Source organism: Mus caroli, unplaced genomic scaffold (assembly GCF_978045245.1).
Source record: "Mus caroli unplaced genomic scaffold, Mus_caroli_1 scaffold_4, whole genome shotgun sequence".
NCBI lineage: Eukaryota > Metazoa > Chordata > Mammalia > Rodentia > Muridae > Mus > Mus caroli.
Window position 1 is genome coordinate 96,243,435 of NW_028227259.1, and position 13,970 is coordinate 96,257,404.

At 46.0% G+C, this 13,970-nt stretch overlaps 1 protein-coding gene across 1 annotated transcript in view; it reads right to left on the bottom strand.

Moving 5' to 3' along the window:
• The window catches only part of Scarb2 (scavenger receptor class B member 2), a 57,621-nt gene extending 47,040 nt beyond the window's left edge, over positions 1–10,581 (bottom strand). The window contains exon 1 of the mRNA XM_085836854.1: positions 10,158–10,581. Coding sequence (XP_085692980.1) covers positions 10,158–10,274 — 117 coding nt within the window. The 5' untranslated portion in view covers positions 10,275–10,581. The remainder of the gene's footprint in view (positions 1–10,157) is intronic.
• Positions 10,582–13,970: the final 3,389 nt, after the last annotated feature.

Here is a 13,970-nt window from a genome sequence, read left to right on the forward strand (position 1 = left end):
GAGAGAAGCAGGTTGTGGTCAAATCAGAAACAGTATTCACTTCTACACAGAAACAAGCCTTTACCGACATTTGTCAAACATGTAAGCCCCCAAGCTACCTCTCATTTTCTGCTTTTGGTAGAGAAGGTGAGGCACAGAGAGAGGTTTCTCTAAGAAAGACAACAAGTCTGAGGGCGAGGGACATTTGCTAGACACTAGGAGGTGTGAGAACAGTGGGTGTTGGGATCTGAATGCTTCTGGCTCTTCAAAACTTCTGTGTCGAAATCCTCAACCCCAAGGTGACAGTGTCAGGAAGTGACAGTCACAAGAACAAAGTCCTTATGAATGGGATGGATGCCTGTGATAATTAATCTTCATTATCATTATGGATTTAAATCATCTAGGAAATGCACCACTGGGTGTGTCTGTAAGATTGGTTTTGAGCAGCTTAAATGAAAGGGAACAGCCCACCCTGAATATGACTGACAGGATCCCAGGGGCTGAAGTTCAAGGATAGAAAGGAGGAGGGAGACTCTAAAACCTAAGGTAATCCTCTCTCTATACCCTGGCTGTGGCTGCAGTGTGATGGGCCACTACCCTCAGGCTGTGGTGCACAGCTGTTCTCCCTCCCAGGCCCTCCCTGTGCTAATAGTCTGCACCCTACCACCCCCAGATAAGCCCTAACTTGTCCCACTGTTTCTTTACCAGGTGCTGAATCTGTCAGGGCCTTGACTCTCCCAACCCTCAGAACGGTGAGAAATGTATTCTGTTGTTCAGAAGCCTGGTGGTGTAAGAAAGCAGCTCAAGTGGGCTAACAGAGCAGGGCTGGCCCCGGGCCTGCGCTGTTGGCTGCTGCTACCCAGGACTCAGTGGGGCTCACAGTGCACAGCACAGACATGTAACAGAAACCTGCATCACTAGATAACATATCCAAATTTTACTCTGTTTGTTTGTTGTGCATGCACCTGATGAGGCAGGGGGCATGTGCTAGGACGTGACTGTGGAGGTCAAAGGACAACTTTACAGAGTTGATTCTCATCTCCTACCTTCCCATGGTTCAGGGTGTTGAAACTGGATCAACCAGCTTGCACAACAAACACCTTGACCCTCTCAGCAATCTCTTTGGCCCAAGTTTCTAGATTTTAAAGGGATAAACCCTTCCAGGGGTAGGTATGTGACGACTTGTCCTACAGGGTGAGAGCCAATGGAAAGCCACACAGGAAGCAAACAAACTCTTCCAAAGACAGAATTTGAACCCATCGAACCTTCCATCCATGCAAAGGCTTTTACTGAACTTCTTGTTCATCCCTTCCTTCCTCTTTTCTTTCCCTCCCTCCTCTTCCCTCTTTTTTTATGGTGCTAGGGACTAAATCTAGGGACTAAATCGAGTGCTAGGTATCCACTGAGCTAGGCTTCCACTGAGCTATACCCTGGCTCCTCACCGTTTTGTTTTGTATAAGTCATTGAGTTTGGCAATAGGAGATGAAACAACACTAAGTATGACAGGATTCTTACCTTTTAAAAAAGACTTGCAAGCTAGCTTAGAATACTAAATTGTGTGCTACAGATTGAAAACTCTGTGGGGCCGATGCCAGAGAAGGGCATCCCCGAGTTATGAAGAGACCAATGTTCTCCTCAAGTTATTGAAGAACACATTAAAAAACAAGAGATTCCCAGAGCCTGAATCTTCAATGGCCCCAAACTTGGGGCTTTTGATTGGTTTGGCTCTTTTTTATTGTTATTTATTTATTTACTTTTTTTTTTCTGCTATTGAGACAGAACACCATTTTGTCCAGGCTAGCCTGTAACTTACTCTGCAGCACATGCTGGCCTCAATTCTCCTGCCTAAGCTTTCCAAGTCCTGGGATTACAAGGCATTCATCACCCATCCATCCATTGCAAAACTCTGTTTTGACACTGAACTTATTGACACACAAGAAAGACACAGTAAATGAACAGCACACTAAACAAACTCTGGCTGCTTTGAAAGTATTAGTAATATAGTTTCCAAATAGGTCTTACAGAAAAAAAAAACATAGGTATAGATTATAATTGTTATAACTATACATTGTACATGTTACAATAAGAAACGATATACATGTTGTATATAATATATTATTATAACATGTATAATATAATTAATGTCAATAGTCTATGTAAATAATCCTAGAAAGTCAGCATTATTAATTTAATTAAAACTGGATGAATATGGTCTCTGGACCCCTAGAAGTCCCTGAGACCCTCTTAGGGACGCCACAAAATCAAAAGTAATTTTAGTAACAATAGTCATATATCATTTCTGCCTTTCTCTCTCTGGCTTTGTGACTACAAAGTAAAGTTTACCTGACCTATGAAGATGTCCTTGCTCTGCTTAAGTAGGGATGTGTTAGTGTATTTTCTCAAATTGTTAAAATTTTATTTTATTTTTTGCATGTGAATATATATATACATACAATATATATTATTTAATTGATCATTAACATATTATTTCATATACTATATATAGTATATATATATAGTATACGATATAATTAATATGTTTGTATGTGTGTGTATATATACATATACACACACTATATATATATATAGTGTGTGTTTGTGTGTACATGAGTATGGACTAATACATGCCTCAGGTGACAGTCCTTGCCTTCTATCTAGTTTGAGACAGGGTCTCTTTGTTGTTTGTTTCCAGACTGCCCCGGCCCAACTATCTGGCTGTCATGGAGACTCCCTCTGCCCATCCCTCACCTTGCTGGAGGAACACTGGGATTACAGATCCCATCAGGCATTGCACTACTATGTCTAGCTTTTACCTCAGTTCTGGGGATTTGAACTGAGGTCGACATACTCATCTCCAGCTTTGGTTTTAATTCTCCTGCTGTAAGCATTAGGATGTACAGTTCAGAGAAACAAAAACACACAAATCCTTAACAGCTTCAAGAGTAGAAAGAGGCCAGCAGAAGTTTGAATTTGATTACAGTTTTCCAAGGACAGGGAATTCTCCGCCCTGGCCCCCACCCGTCTTGTTTACATACGTGTAGCTCTCTGCCTAGCATGCACTCTGCCTCACAAGCAGTACACATTCCTGTAACACTCACTAAACAATGGAGGACAAAGTGTATCCCGAAAGCACTTTTAGAAAGAAAGCAAACTGCTGGGTGTGGCCAGCGCTGGTGACTAGGTGGCAGGAAGATCAGGTAGGGTGTGAGTTCAGCCTCCTCCCCTACTCTGAGAGTTCAAGGTCAGCTGGTTTACAGGAGACTGTGTCTCAAAAGAGAGAGAGAACGTGAAGAGTTGGAACCCAGGGCAGGGTTTATTTTTCTTTGGTTGCTTCTGACTGGTTACTAGCTTTGATTAAAAGCAGCCCCCTCTCTAAGTCCTGCAAGTGTGTGATGGATCTGATAATATGGGTCATGCGTGTCTACTCCCTTGGCCAGCAATGCATCTTTTCAATAATGAGCTTACTCCCGCAGGCTGACTCTTCTCTGCGAAGCAAGCAGATGTCTGGCAGACCAGATGGCCCTTTGGCTGTGGCCTGACAGAGGGAAATGTTGCACTTTACTGAACAGTAAATCAAGTGGCTGCCAAGAACCTTCCTACGCCTCTATCTCTGTCTTTTCCTGTAAATGTGCCAGATAATGGCAGTATTAGTAATAATGACCTCAGCCTGAACTCCCATCCCAAGGAATGAAGATGGGCTGAAACCATCACCATCCCCAGCTCCATAGCCTGGTGCTACTGTTCCTAATGAGTCTGGCATCTCTACGCCTCCACAATAGATGCTGTATTCCCCTAGAGCAGTAGTTCTTAACCTGTGGGTCTCAACCCCTTTGGGGGTCACATATCAGATACCTTACATATCAGATATTTACATTATGATTCAGAACAGTAGCAAAATTACATAAGAAGTAGCAACAAAAATAACTGTATGGTCTGGGATCACCACATTCTGAGGAAGGCTGAGCATTAGGAAGGGGTTGCAGCATTAGGAAGGTTGAGAACCACTGCCCCAGAGTCTGGGGACAATGCTGACAACTACTGGTCTCTTCCACTGTCATAACTGGTAGCTGTGAGGACACTTTCTGTCAGCTCAGACTGACAAGGTTGAAGGAAGCATATGAGTGTCATGTGACAAGATCATGTTTTGAATAGACTGAAGAAAGGGCTGCTGAGGAGTCAAGAATCCTTTAAGGAACTTATTCACATGCCTGTTTATAACTCTCGAGTCCTACCTGGGTGAAGAGCCAACCACACCAAGGTTATCAACTTGCAAAGGAGACACTAAGAAGCCAGCATTTCCTGAGGACAACAGCTGGAGCCACACAGTGGTGGGGAAGCCCCAGGGCAGTAAACAGCCAGGGTTAGATGTGTAAGCAAAGGAAGCTGGGTTCCTGCTGACTATCCAGTTTGTATTATACTCTCAGGAGGCCTGATAGGGTCATCTCTAACTCAAGAGCTTCCCCTTCCAGCTTTATAGAAAGGAAGGAAGGAAGGAAGGAAGGAAGGAAGGAAGGAAGGAAGGAAGGAAGAAAGAAAGAAAGAAAAAAAGAAAGAAAGAAAGAAAGAAAGAAAGAAAGAAAGAAAGAAAGAAAGAAAGAAAGAAAGAAAGAAAGAAAAGAAAAGAGAAGAGAAGAGAAAAAAAGAGAAAAGAAATCCTCTTGCATGAAGGGGGTCTATGCTCCTTAAAGACTGGGCCCCCTCCCATGCTAAGACATGACAGACAATAGAATTATGGGAAGACCATGTGGCACGGGGTCAGGTGAGAGGTGGCCACAGTATTCATTATCCAAACCCACAGTCTTCTGGATGGAGAGGCTGCTCACCCTTATACGAGCAAGTACACACGGGCAGGGCAAGGCAATCCTGGGAACTGAAATGGCATCAGCCATAAGGTGGGAAAACAGGTTCAGTATCAGGTGACCAAGCTCGCGAGCCTACTGCTCCCCTGGCCTTTCCATAAGCCAGTTAGCATCCTGAGTCTGTTTCCTGAAAGTAGAATAACAAATAAGGTGATTTCTAACATTTGGGGGAGGGGGGTGTTGTTTTGTTTTGTTTTAATCAAAAACCGTAGAGTCTAAGTCTTCTTGGCTTTTGGCGGACACTCTGTCTTGTTTACTGTTGTAGTTGTAGCTCTAAACACTAAGTCATGATCTCTCGCCTCCTTCCTGATCAGAAGGATTAAACATAGGACATTTACCACAGCGATGAAGCATTCTACTACTGAGTCATAGCAGCATAACCCCAGCTTGGTGTTTTGGAGACACAGCAAGCATTAATTTGTAACTTTGAATGGAAATAACTAGGGGAATAAGGTCAAGCTGCAAGAAAAAGTCCTTGGAGATTACATAGTTGCTGGAGGTAGAGCTCAGACATAGCTTGTTCAGCATGTACAGAGACCCCAGGGTTTGCTTCCCAAAAAAGATTAAATCAGTATGTTCCTACAATATAGCAGGCACTGTGTTAGGTATCAAAGTGATGAGCTGGGCTATGGAATAAAGACAACCCCAAGGCTCCTCCTTCCAGGCTCTCCGAGGGTGCTTGTGTGTTTATTTTTTGAGACACAGTGTCACCGAGCCAGGTTGGAACTCTCTATGTGGATGAGGATAATCCCAAACCTCTGGTCTTCCTGCTTCCACCTCTCAGATTCTGGTTACATTGTACAAGCATCACACCACCTCACGGTGGGAAGCAGTCTGCTAGGCCTATCTGTGCAAACCTATCTTCAGAAAGCCTCCAGTGCATGCCGAAGGTGGTGTTGATGCCTTAGTACCGCCAGGAATGGTGTGTGTGTGTGTGTGTGTGTATGTGTGTGTGTGTGTGTGTGTGAGAGAGAGAGAGAGAGAGAGAGAGTGAGAGAGAGAGCGCAATCGAGCTGAAGAGGAGCAAGGTGCATCCACACCTCTGCAAATGAGAACCAAAACAAGGACAACATGGCTTTCTCAGGATGAGGCTTGTCATTAGTGGGAACCAGTACGCCTGGGTCCAGTAACAGCAGCTCCTTTGAAATTGTCCCGACTTTTGGCCTCCCAGCCTCTGTAATCATTTGGTTGAAGGAACTCATTGTTCTAGTTATTTTTCTGTCACTGTCATAAATCTCTGACCAAAAGCAAGACGGGCAAAGAATAGTTTTTTTGGCTTATGTTTCCACATCACAGTGCCTCACTGAGGGAAGCTGGAGGAAAAAAAGGCAGGAGCCTGGAGCAGAAACTGAAGCGGAGACCATGGGGAACATGCTTGTTGATGCACTCCCTGGCCCGCTCAGTGAGCTGCCTCTCCTATACATCATAGGCCAATCTGATGGAGACCCTGTCTATGCTGAGGGTCCTCTCTTCCCAGGAGACTCTAATTTGGCATCCATCTGCATGGTTAAGATGATGAACTGCTAGATCTTTCTTTAGATTAGCAAGCAGCAGGAATCAAGATCCAAGATCCAGCCTGGGTGGTGACCTGCATTTAATGCCAACATGTGGGAGGCCAAGGCGGATCTCTATGAGTTCCAGGCCATCCAGGGCTACAGAGTGAGACCCTGCCTCCAAAAAAAAAAAAAAAAAAAAAAAAACAAAACAAAACAAAACAAAAAAAAAAAAAACCAAAAGAAAGAAAGAAAGAGAAAAAAACAAGATCTATCATCATGAAGTTCTACCTTCAAGATCTATCATCATGATGTTCAGACCCTGCCCAGCTGTAGCCTCAATTTCCCTTCTATACCTCACATCTCCCATAAACAACCCCCGAGGCAGACAGTTGGGAAGCTAGCCCTGCTAATATCTTCAAGGCTGACTTTGAATAAACTTGATTACTTCCTACCAATGCTTGTGTCTAAATTTTGGTCATGGCAAGTAGCAGGCAGCTGGGACATTTGGTTCCAAAAACCACTCCGGCCACTATACTTACCTACCAAAATAAAAGTATCCACTATATTTACCTGCCAAAATAAAAGTATCGCTTCAGTCCATTTTGTCACTCTAGAGCTGTGTTTTCTTTCTTCCTTTCTGTTATTGTTTTTGACGTGTGCATATGGGTGATGTGGCTATATGTGTGACTACATGTGCACATGTGTCCACATGCATGTGGACTCCAGAGGTCAATGCTGAGTGTCTTCTTTTTTTTTTTTTTTTTTTTTTGGTTTTTCGAGACAGGGTTTCTCTGTATAGCTCTGGCTGTCCTGGAACTCACTTTGTAGACCAGGCTGGCCTCGAACTCAGAAATCCGCCTGCCTCTGCCTCCCGAGTGCTGGGATTAAAGGCGTGCGCCACCACGCCCGGCTTCTGAGTGTCTTCTTCAACCACATCTCATTTATTTGCTTGTTTATTTATTTGAGATAGGGTCTTTCGCTGACTCTAGAACTCGCCATTGGCAGGCTTGCTGGCCAGAAGTCCCAGAGATCCTCCTGTCTCTGCCTCCAGAGTGCTGGGGTCACAGGTGCATGCTGCCTCATCCAGCTTCTTATGCAGGTTCAGGGGATCTAATCTCAGGTCCCCGTGCTTGTGTGGCAGGCACTTTATTTTACTAAATTATCTCTGGGATCAATTTGCATAGCAATTATCTTACCAAACTTCCCCTGAAATTGGCCTAACCTGAGCTTCTGAATGTTAACCTCCTCCCCCTCCTATTTTTGATGTTACACAAGTTGAGGCATGGACAATCTTCAAAGGAAAACAGTGAGAACTGGCAGTATTGGTGTAGATTATATCACAATGTGGGTCATATTAAAGTCAACATATGAATGAACTACCCCATAGAACTACTACTGGCTACTCCTGGAAATAATGATGTCTGTCACAAACTGATCACCCAGTCCTGTGTGCCGTCGTAAGTGTGAAGTTTATGCTTAGCCCACAGATACAGGTTTTATGGATCCTGAAGCTTCGGTGATTTGAAGGGGCCTTTGTAGGAGGAAAAACTTGGGCATAAAATTAAACACAGGGCTTTGGAAGGGCCTGTGTGAGCATGAGACCCAAAGCTTAAAGCCCAGGAGCTTCATGGAAACACAACTGAGTGGCTAAGATAGCGGCTCACACTTCCCATTCCCACTTTCACAAGAAAAGAAATCGGGGCTTAGAGAAGTTAAGTAACTTGCTCAAAGTTGAAGCTGCAGAGTGGTACATTTAGGATCTGAACGCAAGATGTCTGATTCCTGCTCTCAGACTCAATGGCTTCTAATAAAAACAAAGTGGCTATCATATCATTAAACACTGACAATAGCCCAGGAGGGAAAGCACACTCTTTTCCTTGGAAAAGATGATAGAACCAGGTGTCATGGTACATGCTTGTGATCGATCCTAGCACCCGGGAGTCTGAGACAAGAGCTGTGTGTTCAAGGACCAGCCTGGGCTACATAATGACACTCTATCTCAAAAGGAAAACAAAAAGATCCCACAAGTAGTCCCGGGCTTCTCATCAGGAGCATGGAGCCAACATTCATTCCTTGCCCTTCTCATCTGTAAAGTCCTCCTTGGTCTTTCTCTCTGTTTGGGATGACCCTACTGGTTTCCCAGGAAAGTGCACACTGGTAGCTTCAGGTTCACTTACAGCATCCCCATTCCATCTACTGAAATGAGTCTATTTCCTTCCTATAAGACATCACGTGGTGCACCTGCTTTGCAGCTCAGGCTGGGCAGTTCTGTAAGTCTAGTGTTATGCTATAACTTATCAGTCAGGTTCTTCCCAGGAAGAAAAGCACTTGTGGCCATCAGAAACTCAGGTCCTGGAACACTACTTCCCAAATAGATACCCCTCCCTGAATAAAAACGAATTCACGAGAATCGGTGTTTATGGCTGAGGTGCTAGGAGAAACCTTTATCTTACCAGATACCCCCCCCCAAAACACCCAGACACATGCACGCGCGCACACACACACACACACACACACACACACGTGGATCCACAAATCATATTCTGACTGTTGTATTCCTTACTCACGCTACCAAAGCAAGAGTTTAAGACTAGCCTTGAATTTGGATGTGGGGAAGAGAGAAAGGGTTTGTTTTTCTCCTTGAACACACACAATCAGGGCAACAATGGTCTTTGAGAAGCTCACACAGTAGGCTTGGTCTTCTCTTGGCAAAGCCATCTCATTAAGGCTTGAATAAGGCTTTGCCTTGACACTTAAAAAAAAATCTTTAATTGCCAGACTCCAAGTAACTGGTTACTACTGGGAATCTCTATTTAGGAACGTCATCTATTGGCATTTGGAATAAGTCAACTAATTTTATTAATCTGGAATACAGTGACTCCAAGCCTAAACTTTTGTACCTGGGAGACAGCAACAGAGATCAGGGAGACATTATGCATAAGAATGATGCTAATGAGAAAGGCTACCCCAGTGACTCATTTGTCTAGCTCTTTATTTTTAAAGGAAAAGGTGACCCTAGTAACTCTCTCCAGTTCCTCTTTCCACCGTGCTTGGTGAATGCGGGTGAAAGGGTAAAAGAAAGAAGTGACCCGGGTGGCCCCAGGATGGAGAAGTCTTCCACATGACCAGTTTTCAGGCCCTATCAACCACCCTGGGAGACAGGTCCAAATTCTTTAATTACCCAAGTAATGGCTGATGAGCACAAGTATGAAACAGAGACAGGGCTGTCTGCGAGACACAGAGCCGCTAAGCACTAACTGCAATGGATAAAATGTCACCCATTCCTAAAGCCTAGCCTGTTTGCCATCTGCTCTGCCCTGCCCTGCCCTGCCCTGCCCTGCCCTACCCTACCCTGTCCAGCCCAGGAAGGCAAGAACACAATAGACCTCTCACCCACTTCTCATCCCCAGGCTCACTCCGTTTCAAAGGCTGCGCGGGCAAGCCTACAAAGCCAGCCTCTTCTGCGGTGCTTTTACGCATTTCTATTTCTTTGTCAAGTGCGAGGGAAACAGGGCTCAACATAGACCGGGTGCGTAGAGGGGTGTGGAGAATTGCTAAGGATAGAACGGAAACTCAAGGCTTTTCTACAAAGTCGAGATCTGTAGACTTACAGGTTATTTAAAGGGAAGAGTCACCTCAAGTCTCCACATCCTGCCAGCCCAGGGAGGCAAACAAGAGCTGTGTTCTGCAGGCTCGGCGCCAACGCAACTCTCCCCACACAGGGTCCGCAATGGGAGGGTGGCCTGGAAAGACACCAAACACACACACACACGCACACACACACACACACACACACACACACACACACACCAGCCTGCCTCACCTTCTCGATCGTCTGGTCTACCGCCTTCTGAAAGACTCGAGCCACTAGCAGCGTGACGCTGGTCACCAGCAGCAGCAGAGACAGCGTCCCCGCCGTGTAGAAGCAGCATCTGCCCATACTGCGCGCGGCTCACCGGCCAGGCCCGGGACCGAACGGCGAGCTGGAACAAGCCTCGGCCAAGGCCGAGCAGCAGCCGCCCAAAGCCGGGGGGGGCCCTGCGGCTCCCGCACCCTCTCTGTGCGTGTTCAGCCGCCGCCCGCGCGGTGCGCACAGCCCTGGAGTAGGTACCGGGATGAGCAGCAGAGCCGGCGCGATCGCGAGTGCTCGGGCCGCCTGGCTTTCGTTTTCTCCGGCTGCTGCAGCCAGGGAGGTGCAGGGAGCGCGCAGAGCGGTGACGCGGGCCGGTGGGGCTCGCCAGCAAGCCGCGGCAGCACTGATGGTGACGGCTGGCGACTGCGCCGGGAAGCGGGAGGGGCCGGGCGGAGGCCTTCAGTCATGTGCCCTGCAGCGGCCCCTGCGATTCGGCGGGCGTTGCGCCTGCATCCTCTCCCTGCAGGCGGCGCGGTCATCCAGGGAACTGAAATCGCCCTTCCCCGTTTGCTCAGCCGCTTTCTTTCTCCTTCAGATCTCTGCTGAGGGCCCACGGTGGGCCAAGCATGGGGAACCCCGGCTGGACGCGCGGTTTCCCTTACTCCAGAGGATCTCCCGGGTTCCTTGGAAGATTTAAGTACAATGTAGCGAATGCTTTTACAAGGTGCCTGCTGATTTGTGCCTGCAGAGACATTTGCCTTGTTGGGTTGAACTGGGTCTTCAGGAATAAGTCAGAGTGTGTCCTCAAGAAAGTGAGAAGGAGGCGTTTGCCTCCACAGACTGAAGGCAAGGGAGTTAACTGTTGAGTAGTCTAGGCCTTATGCTGTAGGGTTTGTGGTGCCAAGCCCTCGGAGATCAGATTTTGAAAGGCTCTGTCTGTGTCCTGATAAAGGGCGTTAACAGAGAAGCAAGTCAAGTAGAGCAGGTGTTTATTGTCTACTTTGTCATCATCAGTTGAATAAGGGTTAGTTCCGTGACTGGCACACACATACAAACACACAAACACGCGGCAGCCCTATTATGAAGCAGAGAGAAGTGCTGTACAGGTTGTAAGAGGAACTGGAGTTGGGATATGGCGGGATGTGGGTGTGATTTCGTTAATGGGAAAAGGCAAGTAGGGAAGCCGGGTGCAAAGTAATACCTAGCAAAGCCGTGGGGAGAGAGTAGTCCTTGAGGCAAACTGGCATGTCCCCAAATTCTGACATATCTCAGATGTAGACCTGCCTTAAATATCCCTGTGGTGCTTAATCAGCGGACTGGAAGCAACCTTGAGAAGTTAGCCTTTACCAGCTTGGGATAGATTTCAGTGTTCAACAGCTGAGAGGCTCATCAGTCACTAATGCCATCTGCAGGGGAAGATCTGAACTGACATTTTCTTGGCCAGGCCAGTGTCCTTATCATTAAGGAGTCAGCCCACCAGGATGGAAAACACTCAAATAATCGTGACACTGGAGGCAGCCTGTACCATAGAGGGAGACCTTGTCTCAAAAGAGGAAAGAAAACAAAGTAGAAGCACACAAAAGAAGCTCTGCCTTAAAATTGAAAAAAATAGATAAAGGAAAAAACCCAGCAGAGTAAAATAAAATCTAAAAGAAAATGAGAGAGAGAGAGAGAGAGAGAGAGAGAGAGGAGTTATGTGCAATGAAAAAACTGAATTTAGATGAAAGTTACACTGTTGCTGGTGTACTACATAGTTAGTTAGACTCAGGACAGTTGCACCTACACAGATTTCTCTCTCTCCTCTCCCCTCCCTTCCTTCCCTCCCCCTTCCCCTCCCCTCCCTGTCCCCCCTGTTCTCCTCCTCCCTCTCCCCTCCCCTCCTCCCCCTCCTTTCCTCCCCCTCCCCTTGCCCCTCCCCCTCCCCCTCCTCCTCCCCCCCCCTCCTCCCCCTCCTCCTCTTCCTCCTCCTCCTCCTCCTCCTTCTTCTTCTTCTTCTTCTTCTTCTTCTTCTTCTTCTTCTTCTTCTTCTTCTTCTTCTTCTTGTTGTCATAATTTCCAAATGGTGGTGGTGTCCATGTTATTACTTTGTATTAAGGATTGTAAGTGACCTAAACTAAAGAATAAGGATAGATGCATGTAGGTTCCATGCACGTACCTCTTCTCTCTCTCTCTCTCTCTCTCTCTCTCTCTCTCTCTCTCTCTCTCATTTTCTTTTAGATTTTTATTTCACTCTACTGGTTTTTTTTCCCTTTATTTTTTCAATTTTAAGACAGAGCTTCGTGTAGCCTCCATGTTGCTATGTAGGAAAATGATGACCTTGTGATCTTGCTTCTACTTGTCCAGTGCTGACAACACGGGTTTCTGATGTGCCGGGGAATCAAACCCAGGGCCTTGTCTTTTCTTTTCTTTTTTTCCAGACAGGGTTTCTCTGTGTAGCCCTGGCTGTCCTGGAACTCACTCTGTAGACCAGGCTGGCCTCGAACTCAGAAATCCACCTGCCTCTGCCTCCCAAGTGCTGGGATTAAAGGCGTGTGCCACCACTGCCAAGCTAAACTTTTGATTTATAATGGCTATAGCGATTTGTTAGACCCATAGAATATGACAGAAATTAAAGCATCTTGAAACAGCTGCTTCAGATTCTCTGTCTTTTTTGAAAGAGACAGTCTCCTGTATCCTGGGCCGGCGTGGAACTCAAATGTAGAAGGATGACCTTGAACTTCTGAAGCATCCACCTCTACCTATCAGCTGCTCTGCCCGGTGCCACATTCTGTTTCAGGGGACATGCTAGGCCCCCATTTTCAAGCAGGGGTTGGGCTTTTGCTGCAATCCCAGTATCTTTTTGTTCGTTAACTAGGAAAAGGCTTTTCTAAGTAACCTTCGATGCTTGTCACTCACAGGTTGCTCACTAGACTCCTGTCCCCACCTCTGACTTCTAAATCAAATACCAGTGGCTGGTTCATCCCAGAGTACAAACTCCATAGACAGCTACCACCCATTCCAGCCCTGATCCCTAATTCCAGCACAACACCTTCTTCAAGTTCATAGATGTGTGTAATATTATATCATTTCTCTCACTCTCCTCTCTTAACCCCTCCTGCACCCCTCCCCAAAGTCATGGCCTTTTAAAATTACTATCACATATATGTGAATAGCCATATAAACACAACCCAGAGTCCATTTAACATTGCTTATAGGACTGACCACATGGTAGTAGATAACCATTTAGTGCCATCATCCCTGGGAAACTAATGACTCTTGTCAGTCATTAATTGCCTTTAACTCTTTGTCTAGGGTTAGGACCTTGTAAGATTCCTCCCATCCATGCTGACGTGTCAGCTGGTGGTCTTGAATTTATCGTAACTATCCTACCCACCCCATCTTAGTCTCCTGGGAACTGGGAACACAGTTATGGGCCACCACACCTAGAACATTAAGGTCCACCTTGCTTTGTTTGTGTTTGGTGTTTGAGATGCTCTTACTGTGTAGCCCTAGCTGGGCTCAGAGTCCTGATCATCCTGTCTCAGTTTTCCCAGTGTTTCGATCACAGCTGTACACAATGGTGTCATACGCTTGAGGTCCCTTCTTATCTTTATCTGAGTCACTGGAATAGCGACAGACTGTGGAGATAGGGAAATAGAGGCAACTTTGAGAGTATCTTAGTGTCCTGTCCTCTGTTTGCCTCCCCAGTGAGACTCTTTTGCTATTTCTTCTGTCTACTTCCCCTTTAAATCTCTGGCTGGACAAAAAAAAAAAAAAAAAAAAAAAAAAAAAAAAAAAAAAATT